Source organism: Motacilla alba, chromosome 12, assembly GCF_015832195.1.
Source record: "Motacilla alba alba isolate MOTALB_02 chromosome 12, Motacilla_alba_V1.0_pri, whole genome shotgun sequence".
NCBI lineage: Eukaryota > Metazoa > Chordata > Aves > Passeriformes > Motacillidae > Motacilla > Motacilla alba.
The window spans coordinates 17523745-17542383 of NC_052027.1; the positions used below are offsets into that span (position 1 = coordinate 17523745).

The window sequence follows — 18639 nt, forward strand, 5'->3', positions numbered from 1 at the left end:
GTGCTTTCAAGTTTTCCTCCTTTGGAGACACAGAGGAGTTGGGCATCAAAGAAGGTAACAGCAGAACCCTTCTAACAGGGCCTTTGCTGAGGAAGAGCTTCTGGCAGGCTCTGTAGAACAACACGGTGTAAAGAAGGTCAGCATCCAGGGGATTTTCAGCAGCAGAAGCCAGTAATTAGGCAGAAGCATTTTGATCTTCATTTCTGCTTGCCAAGGCTGTGGTAGATTAACGACAGGTAACTCATGCTTGCATCTCAGGAATTCTGAAGGGCACGCTTTGAGAAGGCATTGGGTAGTTTGTAGAGGGGTGAAAAAACTTGTTGTCATCCCCTGAATTCCTCAAACAGGGAAAAAGGTGACACACCAGTCATATCAAGTTTCACAGAACCCAACAAGATTTTAAAGGAAATGTGCGTTAATGCAGAGAGGAGGAGCAAAATCCTGGAGTTGACCCCAAGATCCACGAACATTCTAATTGTTACTGAATTGTATTCTTGGACCTTTAGAAAAAGGAAACTGAAGGACACATGGTCATTGGGGTTTCCTAACCGTAGATAAAATGAGGCCATAGGAAATGAAGACGAAACCACATTAAATCAAGTCCCAGTCATGTAGGAGAGAAAAGAAACCGCGTGAAGTTATCCAAAATATTAAAAACCCCAATGCAACAGCACAAAGCAACAAGCCCCCCACACTTTTGCTGAATTCAGAAGGTATTCAGTGTCTTCTGAATGCAATGACAACTCTTTAAGAATACATAAGGGATCTCTAGAACCAAGTGGAAAATCCTGGAGCACAGATGCAGCTCAGAACATCTGGCAGGAGCAGATTCTGTCCTCAGAATTTTTCCTGAGCAGTGGAGGAATAATTGGTTCTGGCTTTTTCTCTCCCCTCTTGGTGCTGTTATTGCAGAGCCTTACGTACTTGGAACAATAAAGCCGGCAAAAGTCACATGGCAAGAGGATCCACGTTTGCAAGGCAGCAGTTCTGAGGGTGATGATGAGCCTGAGGTGTCAGAAGTTGGAAAGGACCAAGAAATGCAAGTTCCGTTTCTCTTTGTTGTCTGCTTGCCTGTAGTAGTTGGATGCTGTGGGAATATTCACAGCAGCACTCAGGAAGTGGGAAATGGACATTGCACACCTCTGAGCAATGAAAGTCATCTTGGCAAACCATTCATGCTGCACAGAGTCAAAGCTCCCAGCAGCCCATTTGATGTGAACTTGATTATGAAAAAAGAGAAGTCAGGCACAAGAAATTAACCGGGTCATTTTGGTTTGACCAGCACCAAACTGAGTTTGGCCAAAAGCCAAAGCCACAGTCCGTTTTCTCTTTGCAAGTGGGTTTTGTAAAAGAAAAAGCTCTATTTGGTTACTAGGGAATAAAGCTTTTCAATGTATACCGTTTCTCTGAAGAGCTAGAGTTTTAACTCGTGTTCATGGAATTTGATAGTACAATTTAGGATGCTCAAATCCCTTTGTACTTGTCTAGGTTTCTTTCTTTACCACGCACAGAAAGTGCGAGAGTTTTCTTCTTCTCCCAAGATGATGAACGCCTAGGAGGTATGACAGAATTTCTTCACCCCCTTTTGTATTTATTTTCCTTGAAAACCCTTCCGGGAATTCAGTGGGGAGGAAAAAATGCTGCGTAGTTATGAATGTTTTCTAGTCAAAATTTGCCACCCTTACTTGCGGTCAAAGTTGTGGTGGAATCCCGTGAGAAAGTCCAGGTAAAATCAAGGTCAAGCAGATTTCTGGTTTTCTTTTCTTTCAGATAATTGCGCAATAGGAATCTGGACTTTTAGAGCTTACAAAACAATAGTCACTTGATAGGTTACCTAGACAGTTTGGATCCTTTCAGGTATTTATATCATCTTTAACTTTTTCCTGTCTTTCTGGTTTACCATTAGGAATGTTGAGTGTTCTTGTCAGCCACATATGTCCCTGTGGTTCTTTGTCCTAATGAATCGGAGGTTTTCTCTTCTGAATCCGGTGAATTTTGTGTTTAGAAAGAAAGAAAAGAGCAACCAAAGGAAGCACACACAGTCCCCAGAACTGCACAGGCCACCAAAACAATTGCTTGCTCTATTTCGTAGAATAAAGTCTCAAGACAGGCTTAAAGGATGCGCCGTTCTTGAGACTGATGAGATAACTCTGATGAAATGTCCTGCTGTGTTCATGCAGTTACTGGCCTGCAATCTCCCAGCCTGCCTGATTTACAGGGTGTGTTGAAATGGAGAGCTCAGTCCTCAGCAGGTCTCAGCTCTGGGGGAAGATGTGCGATCCTGCTGCTGAGCTTCTAATGACGCAGCTGCTATTTCACTGCAATTTAGATTGCGGCATGTTGAGGAAAACTGCTGCTGCCTTTCATTGTTCGCGGTACACCAGGCTGCAGCAGGGAACATTTCTGCTGGAGCCAAGGTGGGGGGGGTGGGGGGGGGGGCAAGAGAACAGGAAGGATGTGAAGAATCGATTTCTGACTTTATTGCTGTGTTGGTCATGATTGTTAGAAGCAGCAGCCCAGTCAGAAGTGTTTAAGCCTATTAATTGGTTGTTTGTTTTGTGCAGAGGGCCCAAAGTTATTCTGTAGATTAGTAGAGCTCAAGGAAGAAAAAGAGGGTTGGGAAGACAGACGTAGATCATTGCTTGAGGTGAGTATGTAACATCTGCTCCCTGGTAACTCTAGGTGAAAGCTGAGCATGGGGAGGGAATGCAGGTATGAATGTGCATGCAAACCTAATTCAGGACCTCGAGAAGAGCCTTAAATTTGTAGACCAGGGAAGAGAGGTTTTTTAGCGTACCAGTGCGTATGACATCACGTTGTGTTGTCCATTGAGGTAAAGCACTACATCTTTGTATGTTTCAGGAGCAGCTATTTAACTATATGTGAAGAATGTATTTAGGAGATACGGTGAATTTAGAGACTTCTGCTAATAGTGGATTCAGAAACTTCTCTGAAGAATTTGTTCGATTTTCATTATTTTCTGGAACGCCGAAGGAAGCCTAAGGATACCAAAGAGAAAGTGCAAGCAAACCAATAAAGTTTTACTGATTAGAAGCGTGTCACGTTTGTTGCTTGAAGGAGTTGCCAAACAATGTTACTTTCAAAACCTTTTCAAGGATCTAACCAGGAAAAAAATTGGCAAACCCTGTTAGGCCATGTTTCGGAGCTGGGGCTGAGGCTCTCGGGTCCTGGGGAGGCACGGGAAGGCTCCAGTCCTGACTGTCTGGCCAGGCTGGGGCCACTGAGCTCCGGCTCATCCCTGGAGGCTGTAATGGCAAGCAGGAATGTCAAAGGCCCCCCAGGCCCCGGGCCAGGCCAGGCCAGAGCAGTGCCCCGAGTCCTTCAGGAGCGGAGGGGCTCTGCCAAGCGCAGCCTGGGCACTGTCCCCAGCCCAGGGACACCGGCTGCTTTGCCCGAGAGCCGAGCCCAGAGCAGCAGAGCTGTCACAGCCCCGGCTGGTTCTGGTCGGTGTCAGGCTTGAGCAGCGCCTGTGGGTGCCCTGGGCAGTGCAGGAGCAGCACAGGAGCATTTGCCGGGGCCTGGGGAAGCGCAGGAGTCAGACTCTGCAGAGTGACATAGCACGCATGCTGCAGGGGACAGAGCCAATGGCAGCGGGCATGAGCACCTCTGCGGGGCTCTTAGCCGGCAGCAGCATCGGCCCCAAGGGCTGCTCTGTCCCCGCCTGGCCGATGGGCAGGGCTGGAGGCCTTGCAGAGCGGGGGCCATTGCGGGCACGGCCGTCCCAGGAGCTGCCCCCGGCCCAGCTGAGCCCCACTTGGGGAGGAAGGAGGCTCCCAGCCCCGGCATGGCTGAGCAGCTCCTGCCTCCCGCTGCCTCTGCTCTGGGCCCCCCGCTGCCTGCCACAAGAACCCCTGGGCCAGGCTGTCAGAGGGCTGCTTTGTCCTCACCTGGCTCCTGGGCACCAGGGCCCTCCTGCTTGCTGTCGCACATGGCGGCTGTCAGCTTACAGCCTCTGTCCAGGAGCGCTTGTGGTCTCCTCCAGGTCTTTGCTCTCTCTCTCTGTGAGAGAAGGCAGAGTGTGGGGAGCTTGCAGAACAGGCCCACAGCCATGAGGGCTCTGCTCCCCACTCAGCCCTGCGTGAGTCCTGCTCCTCCCATCCTCGCGTCATGGAACACTTCAGTGTCCTCTGGCTGTTCCTCCACTGATTCTGGGAAGGAAGAAGCCGGTGAGCCTGCAGCACAGGCCCAGAGCCCCGAGGTGTGGGGCCCCTCTGGTCCCTGGGCAGCCAGCGGGAGCAGCACTGGAGCAGTGCCCAGGGCCTGGAGAAGCAAAGGGGTTGCTGGCGCTGAGGCCAAAGTGTCCACAGCTCGGGCTTGTCCGGCCAAGCTCTTCGGGCCCCTCCTGCTTCGAGCCCTTGCCGGCTTCCCTGCAGAGCCCCGGGTGCAGCTTCCCAACTCAGCCCTGTTCCTCTGCCTGCTCCCTGCCTCCTGGGCAAAGGCACTCCCTGGCACTGCACCGTCTGTGCCTCCCTCCTAGACCAGTGAAGGCATCGTTTGCCACCCAAGGTGGCTCTCCCATGGAGACAGGAAAATGGATGAACTCCTGCTGCCCCCGCATCAGGCTGCTGCAGGGTGTCCCTGCTTGTCAGCCCTTGCCCTGTCTCCCAGAGGTCCCACTGATTGTTCTACAAGTCACGGATCTGGATTTCCAGGAGCATGTTTGCAAAGACACGAGTGAGAAAAACTGACAAGAATTGTTTGTGCTCCTCTTCTTGATTTTTTTTTTCAATGTATTTGCTAGTAGGAAAGCATGGACCAAACTGGCAAAGTTGCTATAATGTAGCAAAAGCATTCTCCTGCATTTGACTTGAGTTGAGGACTGTTGCAAGCCCTCCTGTGAAATGTACACAGAAAATTCTCATTGAATTGTCTGTGTTTCCACTGAGTCAGTGCAAAAGATTACGTTTCTAAGGAGCTTAATACTAATTTTTCCATTTATATGAACGGTCAAAGTTGCTGGTTCAGAGAATGGCAGGCTAAGTGAGATCTGGAGGCAGCTGTGGTGGTCTCCAGGATGATCTCCTACTCCCACCGGTGATCAGCAGCAGCACAAATCAGGTTCACTTAGTTTTCTCCAGACAGGTCTTGAGGAAAAGGTCAGTTCACCTAGAGCAGGTTTTGAACCTCTGCAGGGCAGGAGACTCCGCACCAGCTCTCTGGGCAGCCGACTGCCAGGGGCAGCAGCAGAGATTTCCCTTGGCCAGGCCGCAGCCCTGGAGTGGCAGTGCCTGAACAGCACCTTCCTGCCTTCAGTCCCAGCCTCGATGGCTGCCCCAGGGCCTGGCATTTGACCCTGCACTTGCTGCAGGAGTCCCGGCCCGAGTTCCACCCTGACCAAAGGCTCGAACCCATCTCAGAGCCTCGGTGCCCAAGCAGGCCGCCTCTAGTGACTGCCAGGGACCTGAGGCCATGGCTGCCCCAGGTTTGGGTGCACAATGCTGATGTCACAGTGGCCATTGTGACCTGTGCAACCAAGGCCACAAAAGGGAACGCTGGGCTCAGGCCATGTGTCAGTGCGACCTGACAACGGGAGGAGAAGGCAGGGCTGAGACGTGGCTGCCCAGGGACCAGAGGGGCCCCACACCTCAGGGCTCTGGGCCTGTGCTGCAGGCTCACCTGCCTCTCCCTCCCCTGATTCAGCGGAGGAATATCTAGAGGAGACTGCGGTGTTCCTTGACGCGAGGACGGGAGGAGAAGGCGGACAGGAGCAGGGCTCACGCAGGGCTGAGCTGGGAGCAGAGCCCTCGTGGCTCTGGGCCTGTTCTGCAAACTCCCCAGAGTCTTCTTTCTCCCACAGAGAGAGAGGACAAACACCTGTCTGCCTGGCAGCATTCCTTGTCCGGGACTCACAGCCGCCAGCCGCCATGTGTGACAGGAAGCAGGAGGGCCCTGGTGCCAGGGAGCCAGGTGAAGGATAGGCAGCCCTCTGACAGCCTGGCCCAGGGGCTCTTGTGGCAGGCAGTGGGGGACCCTGAGCAGAGGCAGGGGGAGGCAGGAGCTACTCAGCCGTGCCGGGGCTGGGAGCCTCCTTCCTCCCCAAGTGGGGCTCAGCTGGGCCAGGGGGCAGCTCCTGGGACGGCCGTGCCCGCAACGGCCCCCGCTCGGCAAGGCCTCCAGCCCTGCCCATCAGCCAGGCGGGGACAGAGCAGCCCTTGGGGCCGATGCTGCTGCCGGCTAAGAGCCCCGCAGAGGTGCTCATGCCCGCTGCCATTGGCTCTGTCCCCTGCAGCATGCGTGCTGTGTCGCCGTGCAGAGGCTGACCCGGACATCTGTGGTGACAAACTGGAGAAGTGTGGGCTCTGTGCCCACTTTTTCTGCATGGTGAGTGACTCCGGGTGCTCCCTCCACCATTGCAATGGGCAGTTCCTGCCTCTCTCTCCTCATCAGCTCCTCTCGTTTGCTGCAGTTTTTCTGCACTCTTCTATTTCGCCATGAGAGCAATCGTGTGGGACTCATGGGCTTTCTCCCGCGAGACATCCAAATTGCTGTCTCGCGGGCGGCACACCAGGTGAGAGCCTAAAAAGAGCAGGGAGCTTTGTGCCTGGCCCGGTTTGCAGGAGCTTAGGCCAGAGCACAGGAAAGAAAGGCCGGCCCAACAGCGGCTGTGGGACCCAGTCTGGCTCCCAGGAGCTCTGGCACACAGGCTCTGGCACAGAGGCTCTGGCACAGGAGCCTCCCTCCTCCACCAGGCGGCTCTCTGGGCTGGCATCCGGCAGTGGCCACATCCTGCGCCCTGCCCGGGGTCGTGGGGCTGCCAGGGGAAGGCCCCGAGCCTTCTGCTGATGGGGCTGCTCGGCTCTTTCCAGCACTGCTGCATCTGCGGCCAGAGCGGGGCAACCATCATGTGCTGCAAGGAGGACTGCGGGAGATGGTTCCACCTGCCCTGTGCCAAGGAGGGCGGCTGTGTCAATATATACATTAGTCCATACAGGTACCCCATCTCTCCTTGTGGCCACCCCTGGGGAAAGGATCCAACATTTCCCACGTTCCCCATCCATTTTCCTCCAGCTCCTTCTGCCCTGAGCACCGTCCAGAGCAGGATGTGGAGGCGACTCCAGAGCCGGGCACCGATTGCCTCATCTGCATGGAGCCTGTGGAGGATAGAAAGACCTTCACAACCCTGGTGTGCCCAACGTGCAGAAGGGCCTGGTTCCACAGGGACTGCATCCAGGTAGGAGCCGTCTCCCCAGGCCCGGGCCACAGCAGGTGCTCAGCAGCTGCAGGGCCTCGCTCACCCTGCTTGTGTTTGCCCTGCAGGGACAGGCCATGCACGCTGGCCTCTTATGCCTCCAGTGCCCCCTGTGCAGAGAAGGCCAGGAATTCATTGTTGAAATGCTCGTCTTGGGGATCCGAATTCCCATCAGGTGTGTGTCCTTCTGCCTGGCTCACGAGACAGGAGGGTGCAAGTGCTGTGCTGTGCCAGGCCCTGCCCCAGCAGTCCTGGCCCTGCCCTGCCCCGTGAGTCTGGCCTTCAGCTTCATGCCCAACTTGAAAGAGCAGGGAGACCCTGGACCTCCATGAGGGGAGGGCAGCAGAAACTCATCAGCTTTTGCTTTCTCCATCAGACAGCCAACATGGGAGGACAATAATGCCTTTGCAGATCTAGGAGTGAGGCACAGCCAGTGCAATGCCAGGGAATGCCTTTACCCTGGAGGCAGGGAGGAGGCAGAGGAAGAGGGGTAAGCTGGGAAGCTGCTCCCAGGGCTCTGTAGGGAAACCATATCTCAGCAAAAGATCAATTAGGAGAAAAACTTGACGAGCTTGGCCAGACAACCATGTGCGGGGACATTTTGTCCTCAGTGCCATAAACCTCTTTGCCTCCCCAGGCCCTGGCAACTGCTCCTGTGCTCCTCCTGTGCTGCCGAGGGCACCCACAGGCGCTGCTCTGGCCTGAGAAACCACATACAGAGATGGGAGTGTGACAGCTGTGCTGGTCTCGGAACGGGTATGAGTCAAAGCAGCCGGTGTCCCTGGGCTGGGGTCAGTGCCCAGGCTGCGCTTGGCAGAGCCCGTCCGCTCCTGGAGGGCTGGGGGCACTGCTCTGGCCTGGGCTGCCTTGGGCCTGAGGGGCCTTTGACATTCCTGCTTGCCCTTACAGCCGCCAGGGATGAGCCGGAGCCCAGTGGCCCCAGCCTGGCCAGACAGTCAGGACTGGAATCTGCTCATGGCTCCTCAGAATCTGAGGCCATCAGGCCCAGCTCCCGCACCCCGGTGGCACCGGAGCTGGCTTTCCCGTCGCCATCTCCAGAGACAAGCAGCCACAGCAGCCACCAACACACAGCAGGAAGGAAGCAATCGCTGCCATCTTCCTTGCTGGACACCAGCAGCCCCAGCACATCAGGGCCTACATACAGCAGCTCCCCAGACCCTGAGGACAGGGTCCCTTCCAGACGTGCTGGGCCCGGCCGCAGGCGAAGCAGCTCTCGCCAGCAAGGTCGGGCCCCAAATCGACCCGTCCGATCTGGGAGTTGCTGTGACAGGAGCAGCGGGACAATACCAAGGGATGAGAGGCTCCGGAGAAGGGAGACACCATCACGGACATCCCCCAGGCAAGGCCGTGCCCCCCAGCAAGGTTGGGCCCAGAGTCCCCGTGTCCGGTCCAGGAGTCGCCGTGACAGGAGCAGTGGGCTAGGGCCAAGGGCTGAGAGGCCCAGACAAAGGGAGACGCCACCACCGGCATCCCCCAGACGCAGCCGCTCCGGCCAGCAAGGTCCGGCCCAGAGTCCCCCTGTCCGGTCCAGGAGACGCCGTGACAGGAGCAGCATGAGCGGACCAAGGCCTGAGATGCCCCGGAGAAGGGAAACACTGTCATGGGAATCCCCCAGACGCAGCCGCTCTGGCCAGCAAGGCTGGGCCCAGAGTCCCCCTGTCCGGTCCAGGAGTCGCCGTGACAGGAGCAGCATAAGCGGACCAGTGCCTGAGATGCCCCGGAGAAGGGAAACACCGTCATGGGCATCTCCCAGACGCAGCCGTGCCCCCCAGCAAGGTCCGGCCCAGAGTCCCCCTGTCCGGTCCCGGAGTCGCCGTGACAGGAGCAGCATGAGCGGACCAGGGCCTGAGATGCCCCGGAGAAGGGAATCACCGTCACCGGCATCCCCCAGATGCAGCCGCTCCCGCCTGCAGCGCCGGGCCTCGAATCAACGTGTGCGGTCCAGGAGTCCCCAGGACAGGAGCAGGAGGACAGCAGCGAGTGCTGAGAGGCCCAGGCCCAGGGGGACACCGTCGGGGACGTCCCGCAGGAGCAACCGCTCCCCCGAGCGACGTCGCACCTCAACTCGGACCTCCAACAGCAGCACGTAGCGTCATCTTTTCTTTCTGTTCCGTGGGTTCGCTGCCAGAAGCGAAGGTGAGAACGGTCAGTGCAGAGACCTTGAGATTTGCAGGTCTGTGAGAAAAGCATATTAGCTCTTGACATTTCTGCTGGCAGGAAAGAAGTCTGTGCTATATGCTAATTTCTGTGTAGCCGTGTATTCAGCAAAAAGTCACTTAAGGATGTGGGTCATTAAAAAGGACTCTTCTTCCTGCCTTTAGACTCTCCAGCCTCAGATGTTTCCCCACTGCTTACCCTTGCAAGTGAAGCACTCCTTAACGGGCTTGGATACGCTTAGGGCGGCATTCAGAGCAAGGTGGCTCTTAGGGAAGCTGTCTCTGAAAAGGACGTGTGCTGTGTCGCTATCCTTGAGCAATCTCATTTCAGTAAAGCCAAAAGGAAGAAGAAAGAAGAGAGTGAGACACTGCCTCAAGTGTCCGAAGAAAACGAGGACTATGTTGCTGCTGATTTGATAGACTTGATTGGACCTTCAAAGAACAAACCGGGAAAGACTGAGGAAATGCCCTGGGACAAAGGGCATGAGCAGGACTCTGCCCCAGATGACCATTTGGACCTTTGTCTGAGAACGACACAGCTCACGCGTGAGTGCTTTCAAGTTTTCCTCCTTTGGAGACACAGAGGAGTTGGGCATCAAAGAAGGTAACAGCAGAACCCTTCTAACAGGGCCTTTGCTGAGGAAGAGCTTCTGGCAGGCTCTGTAGAACAACACGGTGTAAAGAAGGTCAGCATCCAGGGGATTTTCAGCAGCAGAAGCCAGTAATTAGGCAGAAGCATTTTGATCTTCATTTCTGCTTGCCAAGGCTGTGGTAGATTAACGACAGGTAACTCATGCTTGCATCTCAGGAATTCTGAAGGGCACGCTTTGAGAAGGCATTGGGTAGTTTGTAGAGGGGTGAAAAAACTTGTTGTCATCCCCTGAATTCCTCAAACAGGGAAAAAGGTGACACACCAGTCATATCAAGTTTCACAGAACCCAACAAGATTTTAAAGGAAATGTGCGTTAATGCAGAGAGGAGGAGCAAAATCCTGGAGTTGACCCCAAGATCCACGAACATTCTAATTGTTACTGAATTGTATTCTTGGACCTTTAGAAAAAGGAAACTGAAGGACACATGGTCATTGGGGTTTCCTAACCGTAGATAAAATGAGGCCATAGGAAATGAAGACGAAAACACATTAAATCAAGTCCCAGTCATGTAGGAGAGAAAAGAAACCGCGTGAAGTTATCCAAAATATTAAAAACCCCAATGCAACAGCACAAAGCAACAAGCCCCCCACACTTTTGCTGAATTCAGAAGGTATTCAGTGTCTTCTGAATGCAATGACAACTCTTTAAGAATACATAAGGGATCTCTAGAACCAAGTGGAAAATCCTGGAGCACAGATGCAGCTCAGAACATCTGGCAGGAGCAGATTCTGTCCTCAGAATTTTTCCTGAGCAGTGGAGGAATAATTGGTTCTGGCTTTTTCTCTCCCCTCTTGGTGCTGTTATTGCAGAGCCTTACGTACTTGGAACAATAAAGCCGGCAAAAGTCACATGGCAAGAGGATCCACGTTTGCAAGGCAGCAGTTCTGAGGGTGATGATGAGCCTGACATGTCAGAAGTTGGAAAGGACCAAGAAATGCAAGTTCCGTTTCTCTTTGTTGTCTGCTTGCCTGTAGTAGTTGGATGCTGTGGGAATATTCACAGCAGCACTCAGGAAGTGGGAAATGGACATTGCACACCTCTGAGCAATGAAAGTCATCTTGGCAAACCATTCATGCTGCACAGAGTCAAAGCTCCCAGCAGCCCATTTGATGTGAACTTGATTATGAAAAAAGAGAAGTCAGGCACAAGAAATTAACCGGGTCATTTTGGTTTGACCAGCACCAAACTGAGTTTGGCCAAAAGCCAAAGCCACAGTCCGTTTTCTCTTTGCAAGTGGGTTTTGTAAAAGAAAAAGCTCTATTTGGTTACTAGGGAATAAAGCTTTTCAATGTATACCGTTTCTCTGAAGAGCTAGAGTTTTAACTCGTGTTCATGGAATTTGATAGTACAATTTAGGATGCTCAAATCCCTTTGTACTTGTCTAGGTTTCTTTCTTTACCACGCACAGAAAGTGCGAGAGTTTTCTTCTTCTCCCAAGATGATGAACGCCTAGGAGGTATGACAGAATTTCTTCACCCCCTTTTGTATTTATTTTCCTTGAAAACCCTTCCGGGAATTCAGTGGGGAGGAAAAAATGCTGCGTAGTTATGAATGTTTTCTAGTCAAAATTTGCCACCCTTACTTGCGGTCAAAGTTGTGGTGGAATCCCGTGAGAAAGTCCAGGTAAAATCAAGGTCAAGCAGATTTCTGGTTTTCTTTTCTTTCAGATAATTGCGCAATAGGAATCTGGACTTTTAGAGCTTACAAAACAATAGTCACTTGATAGGTTACCTAGACAGTTTGGATCCTTTCAGGTATTTATATCATCTTTAACTTTTTCCTGTCTTTCTGGTTTACCATTAGGAATGTTGAGTGTTCTTGTCAGCCACATATGTCCCTGTGGTTCTTTGTCCTAATGAATCGGAGGTTTTCTCTTCTGAATCCGGTGAATTTTGTGTTTAGAAAGAAAGAAAAGAGCAACCAAAGGAAGCACACACAGTCCCCAGAACTGCACAGGCCACCAAAACAATTGCTTGCTCTATTTCGTAGAATAAAGTCTCAAGACAGGCTTAAAGGATGCGCCGTTCTTGAGACTGATGAGATAACTCTGATGAAATGTCCTGCTGTGTTCATGCAGTTACTGGCCTGCAATCTCCCAGCCTGCCTGATTTACAGGGTGTGTTGAAACGGAGAGCTCAGTCCTCAGCAGGTCTCAGCTCTGGGGGAAGATGTGCGATCCTGCTGCTGAGCTTCTAATGACGCAGCTGCTATTTCACTGCAATTTAGATTGCGGCATGTTGAGGAAAACTGCTGCTGCCTTTCATTGTTCGCGGTACACCAGGCTGCAGCAGGGAACATTTCTGCTGGAGCCAAGGTGGGGGGGGGTGGGGGGGGGGGCAAGAGAACAGGAAGGATGTGAAGAATCGATTTCTGACTTTATTGCTGTGTTGGTCATGATTGTTAGAAGCAGCAGCCCAGTCAGAAGTGTTTAAGCCTATTAATTGGTTGTTTGTTTTGTGCAGAGGGCCCAAAGTTATTCTGTAGATTAGTAGAGCTCAAGGAAGAAAAAGAGGGTTGGGAAGACAGACGTAGATCATTGCTTGAGGTGAGTATGTAACATCTGCTCCCTGGTAACTCTAGGTGAAAGCTGAGCATGGGGAGGGAATGCAGGTATGAATGTGCATGCAAACCTAATTCAGGACCTCGAGAAGAGCCTTAAATTTGTAGACCAGGGAAGAGAGGTTTTTTAGCGTACCAGTGCGTATGACATCACGTTGTGTTGTCCATTGAGGTAAAGCACTACATCTTTGTATGTTTCAGGAGCAGCTACTTAACTATATGTGAAGAATGTATTTAGGAGATACGGTGAATTTAGAGACTTCTGCTAATAGTGGATTCAGAAACTTCTCTGAAGAATTTGTTCGATTTTCATTATTTTCTGGAACGCCGAAGGAAGCCTAAGGATACCAAAGAGAAAGTGCAAGCAAACCAATAAAGTTTTACTGATTAGAAGCGTGTCACGTTTGTTGCTTGAAGGAGTTGCCAAACAATGTTACTTTCAAAATCTTTTCAAGGATCTAACCAGGAAAAATATTGGCAAACCCTGTTAGGCCATGTTTTGGAGCTGGGGCTGAGGCTCTCGGGTCCTGGGGAGGCACGGGAAGGCTCCAGTCCTGACTGTCTGGCCAGGCTGGGGCCACTGAGCTCCGGCTCATCCCTGGAGGCTGTAATGGCAAGCAGGAATGTCAAAGGCGCCCCAGGCCCTGGGCCAGGCCAGGCCAGAGCAGTGCCCCGAGCCCTTCAGGAGCGGAGGGGCTCTGCCAAGCGCAGCCTGGGCACTGACCCCAGCCCAGGGACACCGGCTGCTTTGCCCGAGAGCCGAGCCCAGAGCAGCAGAGCTGTCACAGCCCCGGCTGGTTCTGGTCGGTGTCAGGCTTGAGCAGCGCCTGTGGGTGCCCTGGGCAGTGCAGGAGCAGCACAGGAGCAGTTGCTGGGGCCTGGGGAAGCGCAGGAGTCAGACTCTGCAGAGTGACACAGCACGCATGCTGCAGGGGACAGAGCCAATGGCAGCGGGCATGAGCACCTCTGGGGGGCTCTTAGCCGGCAGCAGCATCGGCCCCAAGGGCTGCTCTGTCCCCGCCTGGCTGATGGGCAGGGCTGGAGGCCTTGCAGAGCGGGGGCCATTGCGGGCACGGCCGTCCCAGGAGCTGCCCCCGGCCCAGCTGAGCCCCACTTGGGGAGGAAGGAGGCTCCCAGCCCCAGCACGGCTGAGCAGCTCCTGCCTCCCGCTGCCTCTGCTCTGGGCCCCCCGCTGCCTGCCACAAGAACCCCTGGGCCAGGCTGTCAGAGGGCTGCTTTGTCCTCACCTGGCTCCTGGGCACCAGGGCCCTCCTGCTTGCTGTCGCACATGGCGGCTGTCAGCTTACAGCCTCTGTCCAGGAGCGCTTGTGGTCTCCTCCAGGTCTTTGCTCTCTCTCTCTGTGAGAGAAGGCAGAGTGTGGGGAGCTTGCAGAACAGGCCCACAGCCATGAGGGCTCTGCTCCCCACTCAGCCCTGCGTGAGTCCTGCTCCTCCCATCCTCGCGTCATGGAACACTTCAGTGTCCTCTGGCTGTTCCTCCACTGATTCTGGGAAGGAAGAAGCCGGTGAGCCTGCAGCACAGGCCCAGAGCCCCGAGGTGTGGGGCCCCTCTGGTCCCTGGGCAGCCAGCGGGAGCAGCACTGGAGCAGTGCCCAGGGCCTGGAGAAGCAAAGGGGTTGCTGGCGCTGAGGCCAAAGTGTCCACAGCTCGGGCTTGTCCGGCCAAGCTCTTCGGGCCCCTCCTGCTTCGAGCCCTTGCCGGCTTCCCTGCAGAGCCCCGGGTGCAGCTTCCCAACTCAGCCCTGTTCCTCTGCCTGCTCCCTGCCTCCTGGGCAAAGGCACTCCCTGGCACTGCACCGTCTGTGCCTCCCTCCTAGACCAGTGAAGGCATCGTTTGCCACCCAAGGTGGCTCTCCCATGGAGACAGGAAAATGGATGAACTCCTGCTGCCCCTGCATCAGGCTGCTGCAGGGTGTCCCTGCTTGTCAGCCCTTGCCCTGTCTCCCAGAGGTCGCACTGATTGTTCTACAAGTCACGGATCTGGATTTCCAGGAGCATGTTTGCAAAGACACGAGTGAGAAAAACTGACAAGAATTGTTTGTGCTCCTCTTCTTGATTTTTTTTTTCAATGTATTTGCTAGTAGGAAAGCATGGACCAAACTGGCAAAGTTGCTATAATGTAGCAAAAGCATTCTCCTGCATTTGACTTGAGTTGAGGACTGTTGCAAGCCCTCCTGTGAAATGTACACAGAAAATTCTCATTGAATTGTCTGTGTTTCCACTGAGTCAGTGCAAAAGATTAGCTTTCTAAGGAGCTTAATACTAATTTTTCCATTTATATGGACGGTCAAAGTTGCTGGTTCAGAGAATGGCAGGCTAAGTAGGATCTGGAGGCAGCTGTGGTGGTCTCCAGGATGATCTCCTACTCCCACCGGTGATCAGCAGCAGCACAAATCAGGTTCACTTAGTTTTCTCCAGACAGGTCTTGAGGAAAAGGTCAGTTCACCTAGAGCAGGTTTTGAACCTCTGCAGTGCAGGAGACTCCGCACCAGCTCTCTGGGCAGCCGACTGCCAGGGGCAGCAGCAGAGATTTCCCTTGGCCAGGCCGCAGCCCTGGAGTGGCAGTGCCTGAACAGCACCTTCCTGCCTACAGTCCCAGCCTCGATGGCTGCCCCAGGGCCTGGCATTTGACCCTGCACTTGCTGCAGGAGTCCCGGCCCGAGTTCCACCCTGACCAAAGGCTCGGACCCATCTCAGAGCCTCGGTGCCCAAGCAGGCCGCCTCTAGTGACTGCCAGGGACCTGAGGCCATGGCTGCCCCAGGTTTGGGTGCACAATGCTGATGTCACAGTGGCCATTGTGACCTGTGCAACCAAGGCCCCGAAAGGGAACGCTGGGCTCAGGCCGTGTGTCAGTGCGACCTGACAACGGGAGGAGAAGGCAGGGCTGAGACGTGGCTGCCCAGGGACCAGAGGGGCCCCACACCTCAGGGCTCTGGGCCTGTGCTGCAGGCTCACCTGCCTCTCCCTCCCCTGATTCAGCGGAGGAATATCTAGAGGAGACTGCGGTGTTCCTTGACGCGAGGACGGGAGGAGAAGGCGGACAGGAGCAGGGCTCACGCAGGGCTGAGCTGGGAGCAGAGCCCTCGTGGCTCTGGGCCTGTTCTGCAAACTCCCCAGAGTCTTCTTTCTCCCACAGAGAGAGAGGACAAACACCTGTCTGCCTGGCGGCATTCCTTGTCCGGGACTCACAGCCGCCAGCCGCCATGTGTGACAGGAAGCAGGAGGGCCCTGGTGCCCAGGAGCCAGGTGAGGACAAAGCAGCCCTCTGACAGCCTGGCCCAGGCGCTCTTGTGGCAGGCAGCGGGGGGCCCAGAGCAGAGGCAGCGGGAGGCAGGAGCTGCTCAGCCGTGCCGGGGCTGGAAGCCTCCTTCCTCCCCAAGTGGGGCCCAGCTGGGCCAGGGGGCAGCTCCTGGGACGGCCGTGCCCGCAACGGCCCCCGCTCGGCAAGGCCTCCAGCCCTGCCCATCAGCCAGGCGGGGACAGAGCAGCCCTTGGGGCCGATGCTGCTGCCGGCTAAGAGCCCCGCAGAGGTGCTCATGCCCGCTGCCATTGGCTCTGTCCCCTGCAGCATGCGTGCTGTGTCGCCGTGCAGAGGCTGACCCGGACATCTGTGGTGACAAACTGGAGAAGTGTGGGCTCTGTGCCCACGTGTTCTGCATGGTGAGTGACTCCGGGTGCTCCCTCCACCATTGCAATGGGCAGTTCCTGCCTCTCTCTCCTCATCAGCTCCTCTCGTTTGCTGCAGTTTTTTGCCACTCTTCTATTTCGCCAAGAGAATGAACATTTAGGACTAATGGGCTTTCTCCCGCGAGACATCCAAATTGCCGTCGCGCGGGCGGCACAGAAGGTGAGAGCCGGACAGGAGCAGGGAGCTTTGTGCCTGGCCCGGTTTGCAGGAGCTTAGGCCAGAGCACAGGAAAGAAAGGCCGGCCCAACAGCGGCTGTGGGACCCAGTCTGGCTCCCAGCAGCTCTGGCACAGAGGCTCTGGCACAGGAGCCTCCCTCCTCCACCAGGCGGCTCTCTGGGCTGGCATCCGGCAGTGGCCACATCCTGCGCCCTGCCCGGGGTCGTGGGGCTGCCAGGGGAAGGTCCCAAGGCTGCTGCTGATGGGGCTGCTCGGCTCTTTCCAGCACTGCTGCGTCTGCGGCCAGAGCGGGGCAACCATCATGTGCTGCAAGGAGGACTGCGGGAGATGGTTCCACCTGCCCTGTGCCAAGGAGGGCGGCTGTGTCAATCAATACATTAGTCCATACAGGTACCCCATCTCTCCTTGTGGCCACCCCTGGGGAAGGATCCAACATTTCCCACGTTCCCCATCCATTTTCCTCCAGCTCCTTCTGCCCTGAGCACCGTCCAGAGCAGGATGTGGAGGTGACTCCAGAGCCGGGCACCGATTGCCTCATCTGCATGGAGCCTGTGGAGGATAGAAAGACCTTCACAACCCTGGTGTGCCCAACGTGCAGAAGGGCCTGGTTCCACAGGGACTGCATCCAGGTAGGAGCCGTCTCCCCAGGCCCGGGCCACAGCAGGTGCTCACCAGCAGCAGGGCCTCGCTCACCCTGCTTGTGTTTGCCCTGCAGGGACATGCCATGCACGCTGGCCTCCTATGCCTCCAGTGCCCCCTGTGCAGAGAAGGCCAGGAATTCATTGTTGAAATGCTCGTCTTGGGGATCCGAATTCCCTTCAGGTGTGTGTCCTTCTGCCTGGCTCACGAGACAGGAGGGTGCAAGTGCTGTGCTGTGCCAGGCCCTGCCCCAGCAGTCCTGGCCCTGCCCTGCCCCGTGAGTCTGGCCTTCAGCTTCATGCCCAACTTGAAAGAGCAGGGAGACCCTGGACCTCCATGAGGGGAGGGCAGCAGAAACTCATCAGCTTTTGCTTTCTCCATCAGACAGCCAACATGGGAGGACAATGATGCCTTTGCAGATCTAGGAGTGAGGCACAGCCAGTGCAATGCCAGGGAATGCCTTTACCCTGGAGGCAGGGAGGAGGCAGAGGAAGAGGGGTAAGCTGGGAAGCTGCTCCCAGGGCTCTGTAGGGAAACCATATCTCAGCAAAAGATCAATTAGGAGAAAAACTTGACGAGCTTGGCCAGACAACCATGTGCGGGGACATTTTGTCCTCAGTGCCATAAACCTCTTTGCCTCCCCAGGCCCTGGCAACTGCTCCTGTGCTCCTCCTGTGCTGCCGAGGGCACCCACAGGCGCTGCTCTGGCCTGAGAAACCACATACAGAGATGGGAGTGTGACAGCTGTGCTGGTCTCGGAACGGGTATGAGTCAAAGCAGCCGGTGTCCCTGGGCTGGGGTCAGTGCCCAGGCTGCGCTTGGCAGAGCCCGTCCGCTCCTGAAGGGCTGGGAGCACTGCTCTGGCCTGGGCTGCCTTGGGCCTGAGGGGCCTTTGACATTCCTGCTTGCCCTTACAGCCGCCAGGGATGAGCCGGAGCCCAGTGGCCCCAGTCTGGCCAGACAGTCAGGACTGGAATCTGCTCACGGCTCCTCAGAATCTGAGGCCATCAGGCCCAGCTCCCGCACCCCGGTGGCACCGGAGCTGGCTTTCCCGTCGCCATCTCCAGAGACAAGCAGCCACAGCAGCCACCAACACACAGCAGGAAGGAAGCAATCGCTGCCATCTTCCTTGCTGGACACCAGCAGCCCCAGCACATCAGGGCCTACATACAGCAGCTCCCCAGACCCTGAGGACAGGGTCCCTTCCAGACGTGCTGGGCCCGGCCGCAGGCGAAGCAGCTCTCGCCAGCAAGGTCGGGCCCCAAATCGACCCGTCCGATCTGGGAGTTGCTGTGACAGGAGCAGCGGGACAATACCAAGGGATGAGAGGCTCCGGAGAAGGGAGACACCATCACGGACATCCCCCAGGCAAGGCCGTGCCCCCCAGCAAGGTTGGGCCCAGAGTCCCCGTGTCCGGTCCAGGAGTCGCCGTGACAGGAGCAGTGGGCTAGGGCCAAGGGCTGAGAGGCCCAGACAAAGGGAGACACCACCACCGGCATCCCCCAGACGCAGCC

General features: G+C 55.4%; 2 protein-coding genes across 2 annotated transcripts; both read left to right on the forward strand.

Annotated features, from left to right (window-relative positions):
- Positions 1-5885: 5885 nt before the first annotated feature.
- LOC119706165 (PHD finger protein 7-like) lies at positions 5886-8653 on the forward strand. The gene is made up of 8 exons (XM_038149423.1): positions 5886-5928; positions 6152-6342; positions 6428-6529; positions 6828-6952; positions 7030-7192; positions 7279-7444; positions 8120-8455; positions 8571-8653. The coding sequence occupies exons 1-8, from the start codon at positions 5886-5888 to the stop codon at positions 8651-8653; spliced, it is 1209 nt and encodes a 402-aa protein (XP_038005351.1).
- Positions 8654-13887: 5234 nt separating this feature from the next.
- Positions 13888-18055, forward strand: LOC119706166. Its single transcript, XM_038149425.1, has 7 exons — positions 13888-14125; positions 15757-16280; positions 16366-16467; positions 16752-16876; positions 16953-17115; positions 17202-17308; positions 18043-18055. Exons 1-7 carry the CDS (start codon positions 13888-13890, stop codon positions 18053-18055), a joined length of 1272 nt encoding a protein of 423 aa, XP_038005353.1.
- Positions 18056-18639: the final 584 nt, after the last annotated feature.